Source organism: Salvelinus fontinalis, chromosome 19 (assembly GCF_029448725.1).
Source record: "Salvelinus fontinalis isolate EN_2023a chromosome 19, ASM2944872v1, whole genome shotgun sequence".
Lineage (NCBI taxonomy): Eukaryota > Metazoa > Chordata > Actinopteri > Salmoniformes > Salmonidae > Salvelinus > Salvelinus fontinalis.
The window spans coordinates 46,992,692-47,005,388 of record NC_074683.1 but is presented as its reverse complement, the minus strand read 5'-3'; the positions used below and the strand labels follow the sequence as shown (position 1 = coordinate 47,005,388).

At 43.9% G+C, this 12,697-nt stretch overlaps 1 protein-coding gene across 3 annotated transcripts in view; it reads left to right on the top strand.

Moving 5' to 3' along the window:
• LOC129816855 (radixin-like) overlaps positions 1–11,505 on the top strand; it is a 38,630-nt gene extending 27,125 nt beyond the window's left edge. For all 3 annotated transcript variants that reach the window (XM_055871787.1, XM_055871788.1, XM_055871789.1), the window contains 11 exons: positions 1,472–1,690; positions 1,897–2,048; positions 2,241–2,324; positions 2,444–2,590; positions 2,950–3,046; positions 3,659–3,822; positions 5,260–5,390; positions 7,028–7,188; positions 8,795–8,887; positions 9,436–9,645; positions 10,622–11,505. In XM_055871787.1, coding sequence (XP_055727762.1) covers positions 1,472–1,690; positions 1,897–2,048; positions 2,241–2,324; positions 2,444–2,590; positions 2,950–3,046; positions 3,659–3,822; positions 5,260–5,390; positions 7,028–7,188; positions 8,795–8,887; positions 9,436–9,645; positions 10,622–10,786 — 1,623 coding nt within the window. In that variant the 3' untranslated portion in view covers positions 10,787–11,505. The remainder of the gene's footprint in view (positions 1–1,471; positions 1,691–1,896; positions 2,049–2,240; positions 2,325–2,443; positions 2,591–2,949; positions 3,047–3,658; positions 3,823–5,259; positions 5,391–7,027; positions 7,189–8,794; positions 8,888–9,435; positions 9,646–10,621) is intronic.
• Positions 11,506–12,697: the final 1,192 nt, after the last annotated feature.

Genomic DNA, 12,697 nt, shown 5'->3' with positions numbered 1-12,697 from the left:
CCATACTAACCTCCAAGTTCATCATTAAGCTCGGGCCCTGGGTCTGAACCCTGCCCTGTGCAACTGGGTCCTGGACTTCCTTACGGGCCACCCCTAGGTGGTGAAGGTAGGAAACAACACCTCCACTTTGCTGATCCTCAACACAGGGGCCCCACAAGGGTGCATGCTCATCCCCCTCCTGTACTCCCTGTTCACCCATAACTACGTGGCCACGCACGCCTCCAACTCAATCATCAAGTTTGCAGATGACACAACAGTATTAGGCCTGATTTCCATCAATGACGAGACAGCCTACAGGGAGGAGGTGAGGGCCCTGGCGGAGTGGTGCCAGGAAAATAACCTCTCCCTCCTCGTCAACAAAACAAAGTAGCTGATTGTGCACATCAGGAAACAGCAAAGGGAGCATGCCCCTATCCACATCAACGGAACCGCAGTGGAGTTTCAAGTTCCTCTACATACACATCACTGACAAACTGAAATGGTCCACCCACACAGACAGTGTGGTGAAGAAGGCGCAACAGCGCCTCTTCAACCTCAGGAGGCTGAAGAAATTTAGCTTGGCCCCTAAGACCCTCAAACTTTTACAGATGCACAATTGAGAGCATCCCGTTGGGCTGTATGACCGCCTGGTACGGCAACTGTTCTGCCCACAACCGCAAGGCTCTCCAGAGGGTGGTGTGGTCTGCCCAATGCATCACTGGGGGCACACTGCCTGCCCTCCAGGACACCTACAGCACCCGATGTCACAGGAAGGCCAAAAAGATCATCAAGGATATCAACCACCCGCGCCACGGCCTGTTCACTCCCCTACCATCCAGATGGCGAGGTCAGTACAGGTGCATCAAAGCTGGGACTGAGAGATTGAAAAACAGCTTCTATCTCAAGGCCATCAGACTGTTAAATAGCCATCACTAGCCGGCTACCACCCGTTTACTCAACCCTGCACCTTAGAGGCTGCTGCCCTATAGACATGGAATCACTGGCCACTTTAATAATGGATCACTAGTCACTTTTTAATAATGTTTACATGCTGCTTTACTCATCTCATATGTATATACTGTATTCTATTCTACTGTATTTTAGTCAATACCACTCCGACATTGCTCATCCTAATATTTATATATTTCCTAATTCCATTCTTTTACTTTTTAGGTTTGTGTGTTGTGAATTGTTAGATACTACTGCACTGTTGGAGCTAGGAACACAAGCATTTCGCTACACCCGCAATAACATCTGCTAAATATGTGTATGTGACCAATAAGATTTGATTTTAATGATAACTATGGGTTTGTTGCCCCTGGTTCCTTCTTGTTAGACATTTTGCAAACTTGGCCTGGCCAAACAAAGTTCAACATTGCTTGAATACCTCAGCCCCATTCCATACATCCCCACAGAGAAGACCACCCTCAACCTCACACACACAACCCACCTATAGATAGCCTGCTAATCATTGATGCATTTTGTGTTTCAGGTGGTGAAGACAGTGGGCCTCCGGGAGGTGTGGTTCTTTGGCCTGCAGTACACAGACAGTAAAGGTTACAGCACGTGGCTCAAACTCAATAAGAAGGTGACGCAGCAGGATGTAAAAAAGGAGAACCCTCTGCAGTTCAAGTTCAGAGCCAAGTTCTTCCCTGAGGACGTGTCTGAGGAACTCATCCAGGAGATTACGCAGAGACTCTTCTTCCTGCAGGTAAAACACACACACACACACACACACACACACACACACACACACACACACACACACACACACACACACACACACACACACACACACACACACACACACACACACACACGCACACTTCTACAGTGTGTCCTTTGTACTCACAATGTACATTGCAGATCCAAACAAAGAATTCAAACAGGCGTGTGTGTGTTCCCTGCCCATTCCAGGTGAAGGAGGCCATCCTGAACGATGAGAACTACTGTCCTCCAGAGACTGCCGTGTTGCTGGCCTCCTACTCTGTCCAGGCCAAGTATGCAGACTACAACAGAGACGTCCACAAGCCTGGTTACCTCACCTCCGACCGCCTGCTGCCACAGAGGTCTGTACCTCATACCCATTCCTCTGTTCCCTTTCTGTTCCCTCTCTGTCCCCCTCAGAGGTAGTGTGTTCTTTCTCAAATGAGCTGTTCTTTAGTAAAGTGTCTCAACTCCCTCACAATAAATCTGTTCGGTCTTTTGATGCCAGGCCTCTACTGTGGCTCTGTTTGAATAACCCTGTGTGTGTTCTGCAGAGTGTTGGAGCAGCATAAGTTGACTAAGGAACAGTGGGAGGACAGAATACAGACCTGGCATGAGGAACACACAGGCATGCTCAGGTAGGTCTGTGTATGAGGGTCTCTGTCTGTGTGTGTGTGTGGCTTTGTATGAGGGTGTTTGTATCACACTTTCTCCTCTACACAAGTTCTAACTTTCTAATGTGTGTTTGTGTACACAGAGAGGACTCAGTGATGGAGTATCTGAAGATAGCCCAGGACCTGGAAATGTATGGAGTGAACTACTTTGAGATCAAGAACAAGAAGGGAACCGAGTTGTGGCTGGGTGTGGATGCACTGGGACTCAATATCTACGAACATGAGGACAAGTACGCAATACTGATTTATACAATGTGGAATAATTATTTGTCCACTTATTTATTTGATATACTCCATGACACTATCGCCCTCTGATGGCCATGGATGGTACCTCTAGTTTCGTTTTGTACTACTCTGACATCAAAACAAATGTTATTAGTCACGCGCCAAATACAACAGGTGTAGATCTTACAGTGAAATACTTACTTGCGAGCCCCTAACCAACAACGCAGTTTAAAAAAATACGGATAAGAATAAGAAATAAAAGTAACAAGTAATGTACTGTAGATAGGTAGTTATCTTCCCATTGCATATTACTGTACTAGCATAGTGTTGAGACATTCTGTGTTTTCCCTTCCCCCCTCCCCAGGTTGACACCAAAGATTGGCTTCCCCTGGAGCGAGATCAGAAACATCTCCTTCAATGACAAAAAGTTTGTCATCAAACCCATCGACAAGAAAGCCCCAGTAAGTCCGTCTACCGGGAAGTTAGGGGATCCGTCTACCGGGAAGGTAGGGGATCCGTCCACCGGGAAGGTAGGGCATCCGTCCACCGGGAAGGTAGGGCATCCGTCCACCGGGAAGGTAGGGGATCCGTCCACCGGGAAGGTAGGGGATCCGTCCACCGGGAAGGTAGGGGATCCGTCCACCGGGAAGGTAGGGGATCCGTCCACCGGGAAGGTAGGGGATCCGTCCACTGGGAAGGTAGGGGATCCGTCTACCGGGAAGATAGGGGACGGTGGGAGGAAATAATACAACACAATGTACAATAAACAATGAGAATATAATAATAATATTGGAGTAGAGTTGTCCACCTTGCACTGTCTGTAAATGACCTGTAAATGGAGTTAACCCCTTCCTCTTCCCTGTTCTCCACCTTGCACTGTCTGTAAATGACCTGTAAATTGAGTTAACCCCTTCCTCTTCCCTGTTCTCCACCTTGCACTGTCTGTAAATGACCTGTAAATTGAGTTAACTCCTTCCTCTTCCCTGTTCTCCACCTTGCACTGTCTGTAAATGACCTGTAAATGGAGTTAACCCCTTCCTCTTCCCTGTTCTCCCCTCCTCCTCTCCCTGCAGGACTTTGTGTTCTACGCGCCACGGTTGCGGATCAACAAGCGTGTCCTGGCGCTGTGCATGGGGAACCACGAACTGTACATGAGGAGGAGGAAGCCTGACACCATCGAGGTGCAGCAGATGAAGGCCCAGGCCCGGGAGGAGAAACACCACAAACAGATGGAGAGGTACAGTACTGGGTGAACACATGCAGACATGTGGTTGTGATTCTGACCAGAAGGGGCAGCATTGTATTAAAATATGTCTTGTCTGCATTAGAACCACAAAAAAGGTAAATCTCTGTATTTATTTGATTCCCAAATGGGGAAATGAAATGAAAATGAGATACAAGTCTGATCTACCATCCTGACAGCTGCTCTCTGAAGATCAGGATGGTTTTCAGACTGCATATCTCTTTATGCAGTGGTGTAAAAATACTTTAAAGGACTATTTACGTAGTTTTGGGGGGTATCTGTATTTTACTATTTATATTGTTGACAACTTTTTACTTTTACTTCATTACATTCCGAAAGAAAATATGTACTTTTTTGTACACTAAAGGAGTCCGCGTGCTTCCAAGCCGAAACAATTCTCAAGAGTTTGTATATATATTATGACGATCCCATACAGTTTCCCTGAAACCAAAAGGTACTCGTTAAATTTCAAATGCTCAGACAGAACAGAATTATCCAATTCACACACCTATCAATATAACGCGTTGTCATCCCTACTGCCTCTGATCTGGCGGACTCACTAAACACAAATATATATACTGTGTTTGTAATTAATGTATGAGTGTTGGAGTGTGCCTTTGTCTGTTCATAAAAACATATATTTTTTAATTGTGCCATCTGGTTTGCTTAATATAAGGAATTTTTTGTATAGCTTTTACTTTTTCACTTTTACTCAAGTATGACAATTGAGTAGTTTTTCCAATACTGTTATGTGCATTTTTGTGTGTCTTGTCTTTTTGTAAAGCATCTCAGAATGTTGTGTAAGGGCTGTTGTCCTCCTCTTCCTCAGATGAGGAGAGGAGAGAAGGATCAGTGGACCAATACGCAGCATTAGGGAAATAAGCCATCTCTTTATTTGAAACGATGGCAACACGAAAACAAACACTTACAAAATTACAAAACGACGTAGACGAAACCTGAACATGAATTTAACTAACTAAACGTAGAACTCACGGACAGGAAACAGACTACATCAAAACGAACGAACAGCCAAACAGTCCCGTATGGTACATACATCGACGACACAGGAGACAATCACCCACAAACAAACAGTGAGAACACCCTACCTAAATATGACTCTCAATTAGAGGAAAACGCAAAACACCTGCCTCTAATTAAGAGCCATACCAGGCAACCCAAAACCAACATAGAAACAGAAAACATAGACTGCCCACCCAAAACTCACGCCCTGACCATATACACATACAAAAACAACAGAAAACAGGTCAGGAACGTTACATGTTGTACCTGTTTTGTGATGATAATATTTTATACATAAAAATATAGTTTGATATTGAATATTATTTATATATATATATATATTCTACAATTAGTTTAATTAATTAGAATATATTATTAGCCCAGGCATGTTCATCGTCTTTTGTTTTACAGAGCCCAGCTAGAAAACGAGAAGAAAAAACGAGCGCACGCAGAGAAAGAGAGGGAGAAGATGGAGAAAGAGAAGGATGAGCTGATCGAGAGACTCAAACAGATTGAGGAACAGACGCTAAAGGCCCAGAAAGGTATCCACACACACACACACACACACACACACACACACACACACACACACACACACACACACACACACACACACACACACACACACACACACACACACACACACACACACACACACACACACACACACACACACACACACTCGCTAAGGATACAACTTCAGAGGAAAAATGACTGATTTGCATTCTCTCACTTACTTTTAAATGTCATAGGTTAACCTTGCAAGCAACACCTTGGTGTTACACTAAAGGAGTCCGCGTGCTTCCAAGCCGAAACAATTCTCAAGAGTTTGTATATATATTATGACGACATTTTGTGCCATTTTTGTTCATTCTAGACTTTTTTTCGGCTGTTCTGCCGCACTGAAAAAATAATATTACTGCACCAAACAACTTAGTTAGATGTAAAATTGCACTACTAAGATCTCCTTGTCAAAAATGTCAAAATTAAGGACAGATTTCTTGAGTTATTTTTGATTAATTCTGACTATTTTTAGGAAATGTATACTGGCTACGCCGTCTCAAAATGGACGCCTTTTTATAGTTTTTCAAGGGAAGGTCTTTTAAGGGAGTATGCGAGCACACTCATTCGGATCAGCTAGCTGAGGCGCCAGCCGAACTGAAGCATGCTGACGCCTTAACACCCAATGTAGTACACAACTGGTGTTCAGACACTCAATTACCACAGAACAAGTTCACAGCTACACAATTTGCATCCTAGCCTCTTATCAGGAGGAGTGAGGAATGGGATATCAGTTAGAGGTGGGCATAGGATGACACTGCCAGCTGTTATATCATGTTACGGGAACATTCTCTCTATTGTTGGCCCTTGACTTGTTGCACCACAGCTTTTCTGTTAGGACAGGACATAGCATACAAGTATTAGCCATTGAGGCTGTAGTGCCGACATTATGGTGCCTCTAGAAATCTGTTTTTATAATATAGATGAGGCCTTTCTCAGGTAAACACTGTCATCATTATGCCAGCAGCATACCACCCTGCATACCACTGCTGGCTTGCTTCTGAAGCTAAGCAGGGTTGGTCCTGGTCAGTCCCTGGATGGGAGACCAGATGCTGCTGGAAGTGGTGTTGGAGGGCCAGTAGGAGGCACTCTTTCCTCTGGTCTAAAAAATATCCCAATGCCCCAGGGCAGTGATTGGGGACACTGCCCTGTGTAGGGTGCCGTCTTTCGGATGGGACGTTAAACGGGTGTCCTGACTCTCTGAGGTCATTAAAGATCCCATGGCACTTATCGTAAGAGTAGGGGTGTTAACCCCGGTGTCCTGGCTAAATTCCCAATCTGGCCCTCAAACCATCATGGTCACCTAATAATCCCCAGTTTACAATTGGCTCATTCATCCCCCTCCTCTCCCCTGTAACTATTCCCCAGGTCGTTGCTGCAAATGAGAACGTGTTCTCAGTCAACTTACCTGGTAAAATAAATAAATAAATAAAAATTCCATTGGAGATTATTTGAGTACTCCTCTTGTTTCATAACATATATAGATTGTGTGAATGTATGTCAGGAAAGATGGGTGCGATTCTTGCTCAGATCGGAGTATATTTGTCATAAATTGTTGTCCTTTGTGTGTGTATCTTTGTCTGTCTCTGTCTGTGTCGTTCTGTGCATGCTCATACAGAGCTGGAGGATCAGACACGCAGGGCCCTGGAGTTGGACCAGGAGAGGAAGAGAGCGAAGGAGGAGGCAGAGAGGTTGGAGAAAGAGAAACAGGCAGCAGAGGAGGCCAAGGCAGCGCTGGTTCAACAGGCTGCTGACCAGATGAAGAACCAGGAACAACTGGTAACACATCACATCAGCAGTCTGGGTCACGCTTTGGATCAGGGCCCCGTTTACTGAACATACTTTCAGTACATACTTCTTTCCTTGAAAAAAAATCACTGATCTTATATGAAATGATTAGTGAATGCAATATGATAAGACACCTTACTCTGCTTTCTATTTATTGATTACGTCAAGGAAGGATAGGTCTTAGTGTAGTTAACCATGTAAATATACCTACTGTAGGCAGGTATACAGTAATTCTCTAAGTCAACAATCTCCTCTGGATTGTGCAATTATCACACTTAAACAGTTGTAAATTCTCTATTCTACATTATAAACTGGGTGGTTCGAGCCCTGAATGCTGATTGGTTGACAGCCGTGTTATTTCAGACGGAATAACACATGTATTTTTATTTATTTAACCTTCATTTAACTAGGCAAGTATGACAGCATTTATTTTTACTGCCGTAATTACATTGGTAACCAGTTTAGAATAGCAATAAGGCACCTCGGGTTTGTGCTATATGGCCAATATACCACGGCTTAGGGCTGTATGCAGGCACTCTGCGTTGCGTCGTGCTTAAGAACAGCCCTTAACCGTAGTATATTGGCCATATACCACAAACCCCTGAGGTGCCTTATTGCTTAGACATATCATCACTGTAATAACCCTGTCCCTGCTCTATTATCACCATGTCAATACATACAGTTGTATGTAAATAAGTGAGACTGACTTTTGTAAACACCTCCTCTGGTCACACTAGATTTTATGGATGGTTTTACTAGCATTCCACAGGTGATTTGGTTATTCCTCATCTTGGTATTTAACTTGACATGCCTAAGCCCAACGCATAGCTCAACTTTGTGCTTCAGCTCCAAATGACTGATTATTGTCTTATTTAGAGATAGTCATTGGTTTAAAGGGATAGTTCACCCAAATTACAAAATAACATATTGCTTTCCTTATTCTGTGAGCAGTTTATGGCAAAGGTATGACAGCAATCCATGCTTTGATTTTGTTTACCTGTTTACTGTTTCTGGCCATTGTGGCACAACTCCAATGCAAGTCATGCACGTCATGTCCAAATCATCCTAAAATATCAAAAAATGTATTGTATAATTCAATGAAGTTGCAAGTAGATGATTTGGACATACATTTGATTTGATTTGTGGCCAGGTAAACAATAGCGAAGCATGAATTGCTGGCACACCTTCTCCATAGACTGCTTACAGGGTAAGGAAACCAAAATGTAATTTGGGCGAACTATCTCTTTATGCGTAGGGAAATAACATTGATGCATTTGGTTTGATGCTGTGTTGGAAGGCCCTGAGGCAGTAACCTTTTTAGAGTGCTGACAGATATGTGCGATTGAGGTGTTAATGGGGGGAATTCTATCCTCTCACCAGCCTCTCTCTCTCTGGTATTCCAGGTAATATTTCATAGGTGGTATAACATGATAACAGTAGTCACCACAGAACCATTTGTCAATTTATATTGATATTGGTTGGTCATTAAGTTTATTGTGGAGGAGAGTGGGCCATGGCCAACTCTTGCAGTCTGGTTTGCCAGTGTGTTGGGGTGTGTGTGTGTGACAGTAGGGTGTCTTGTGCTTGTCGCTCGCAGGCCGCTGAGCTAGGAGAATTCACCGCCAAAATCGCTCTGCTTGAGGAGGCCAAAAGGAAAAAGGAAGAGGAAGCGACAGAATGGCAACACAAAGTAACAGTTACCTCCTCTACCTCTCCCTGACCCCCGCATGCCCCCTGCGCTTACTGAACTAATGCATTATTATAATGGTCTCTGTGTCTAAATGTGTGGGTGTCTGTGACCTCAAACCAAATCATATAACAGCTTTCATAAAATGACTTCAAAAAGTTTTGTGTATGTGTGGGAGCTGAGGTTGAAATTGTGAGAGAGGATTTTTTTTCATTGTGTGTGTCTGTCCTTTTTATTTGCATGTTAACCCGTTACTGTGTGCATGAATGTTTTACTGCTTTTTACAAGTCTCTGGCCTGCTCAGGCCCTACACGTGCATTACCTTTAAATACAGATGTCCCTGTCTTGTGGCAAATGTATCTTAAAATGTGTTGGTGTATGAGTTTGTGTGTGAAAGCAAGAGTGTTTGTTCTACCTGTTGTGGATCCAAATAGAGTATTGAAATGTGTCAGTACTGTGTGATAGTTATATACGATACAATAGATAAGCACTTTATTGAACGCCAAGTGACAGTATTTCACACATTAACCACATTAACCCCTCCCCACTAGGCCATCTCAGCCCAGGAGGACCTGGAGAAGACTAAAGAGGAGCTGAAGTCTGTGATGTCATCACCCCCTGCGCCAGAGCACGATGAGGAGGATGAGACAAACGCTGAGGGTAGCACCGAGCTGCACAGTGATGGGGTCACCAGCCACCACAGCGAGGAGGAACGTATCACAGAGGCCCAGAAGAACGAACGCGTCAAGGAACAGCTGCAGGTAGGCTAATGAAGACATGGCCTCACTTACATTTAACATTTTAGTCATTTAGCAGACGCTCTCTCCAGTGCGACTTACTGTACAATTAGTGCATTCCTCTTAAGATAGCTAGGTGAGGCAACACTACATCAAAATGGTCCTCTGTAGCTCAGTGGGTAGAACATGGCTCTTGCAACGCCAAGATAGTGGGTTCAATTCCTGGAATTACCCCTATGTGAGAAAAGGTTGTACTCTATGGATGTTGAAGAGCATTAACCTGCAGGAGCGTGTCACCGTGTTGATGTTTGCAGAGAACGACAGGGTGTTGTCCAGGGTCACGCCAAGGTTCTTTGCACTCTGGGAGGGGAACACCGAGGAATTGTCAACCGTGATGGAGAGGTCATGGAGCGGGCAGGCCTTTCCCAGAGCAGCTCTGTTTTGTTGAGCTTGAGGTGGTGGTCAGACATCCAAGCTGAGATGTCTGCCAGGCAGGCAGAGATGCGTGTTGCCACCTGGGTGTCATAAGGGAGGGAAGAGTAGTTGAGAGTAGTTGAGTGTCATCCGCATAGCAATGATCATAGAGACCATGACCATGTCATATGACTGTTGAGAGACTTGGTGTAAAGAGAAAAGAGAATGGTGATGATGTAAAGAGAAAAAAAACTTGGTGAAAAGAGAATGAGCGCCTAGAACCGAGCCCACGGGAACACCAGTAGTGAGAGCACGTGGTGCAGACACAGATCCTCTCAACGCCACAGGTAGTAGTGACCTGTCAGGTAGGATGCAATCCAGGAGTGTGCAGAAGCCTAAGATGCCACTAGGATGGATAGACCCCTAGAAGCTCAAACTATCAACTGCAAAAAAATGTAGGGTTATGGTTAGGCCAAGTGTTTGGGTTAATGGATCAACAGTTTGCTGATAATTTGTTGAACTATAGACCCTGTCTGCAACTATCAAAATGAAGTGTTCTCTCTCTTCCCCTCTCCCTCTCTGTCAGGCTCTGAGTTCAGAGTTGGCCCAGGCGAGGGACGACACCAAGAAGACCCAGAATGACATGCTACATGCGGAGAACGTGAAGGCTGGGAGGGACAAGTACAAGACCCTGCGTCAGATCCGCCAGGGCAACACCAAGCAGCGCATCGACGAGTTTGAGTCCATGTGAGAGACCTCACCCTCCCACCCTTACATTGCCACTACAACGGCTCGTTTTTGTGTACAGCAAAACCTGCCCGTTCCCGTCCCATTCCCCCAAATCCCTACTTGCAAAAAAGGCCAGAGGTGTGTGGATTCAATGTCCCGCTAACTATGCCTTGCCAAAGCTCTGCCCACTAGCGGATGGCCAATCAAACTGCTCCATGCTTAGAGCTCTGCCTAACCACATCTGGAATCGCCTAATCTGGAATGGCAAGCAACATACTGTCGAAGCGAACTTCTCCATGAGCAAAGGATAATTTAATGCTTGCATGTCTGATGTAAGAATGGATAGAGAAATTGGTTGATATCTTGCTTTTATTGAGAGGGAACAATTGCAGTTTAACTTTTTGATGTCACTGGCAAGCTTGTATGTAAAGCTTTAAATACCGTACCTTACCGTTTATTTGTTTGCCATTAGATGAAGAATTCTAATAGTTTTCTTTTTTTAACAAAACAGCCTTATTTGCCTCATTTAATTTCGGCTTCATATTTAACTGTGGTGAGTTAGCTGTTCTCTAGTCAGTCATGGGTCAGCTGGTGTTGAACCAGTGGTTTAATTCCTCCAGAATTTGACAATAGCGTTTATCTGTTCGTTCTGACCTATACCTTTGTGTCGTTTATCGTCCATTGAAGCATTTACCATTTATTTATTTTCGTTCACAATAAAGATTCCATGTATATTTCTTATTTCCAGTCCGTCAAAGTGTTCATCCCCAGGTTGAATGAGGTAAAACCAAATGGGAGGGAAGCAGCAGTCCAATATTATATGGATGGAGTGATATGAGGAACTGTTTATTTTGAACATTCCAGATTCATCACCTTCCAGACATGTAAGAATGGGGAAAATAAAAGAACCACAAAACCGCCCTAGCCACGTTGGTTTTCTAAATCAAGGTTATGTAAGGAATGATCAGGTCAGCCACCTCCTTGAATTTACAACTGGTGTTTCTGCTGAAAGGAAAAAACTGTTATTAAATTGTAAATATCAATAGTTTTATCCTTATGTACTTTACTAACCTTTATCATCTTGAGATAACTTTCAACCCATTAATCATTAGTTAAAAAACATTTAAAAAATAAAAATGTAATGTTGTAGTAACTTTTCCAGAGATATTACCTTTCATATAGGGTTGTCGAAAGATGACGACACATTATAGGCTATTCATTCAACTTTATCACCACAGTAAGTGTAACATCCGTTTGATTTTACATTTCAGATGTCAGAGTGCCTTCGGGAAAGTATTCAGATCCCTTGACTTGTTTCACATTTTGTTACATTATAGCTTTATTCTAAAATGGATTAAATCGTTTTTTACCCTCATCAAACAGTACCCCATAATTTTTTATTTTTTATTTATTTTACCGTTATTTTACCAGGTAAGTTGACTGAGAACACGTTCTCATTTGCAGCAACGACCTGGGGAATAGTTACAGGGGAGAGGAGGGGGATGAATGAGCCAATTGTAAACTGGGGATTATTAGGTGACCATGATGGTTTGAGGGCCAGATTGGGAATTTAGCCAGGACACCGGGGTTAACACCCCTACTCTTACGATAAGTGCCATGGGATCTTTAATGACCTCAGAGAGTCAGGACACCCGTTTAACGTCCCATCCGAAAGACGGCACCCTACACAGGGCAGTGTCCCAAATCACTGCCCTGGGGCATTGGGATATTTTATTAGACCAGAGGAAAGAGTGCTTCCTACTGGCCCTCCAACACCACTTCCAGCAGCATCTGGTCTCCCATCCAAGGACTGACCAGGACCAAACCCTGCTTAGCTTCAGAAGCAAGCCAGCAGTGGTATGCAGGGTGGTAATGACTAAGCAAAAACAGGTTTGCTAATTTATTAAAAAAATTAAAACAACTGAAATATACT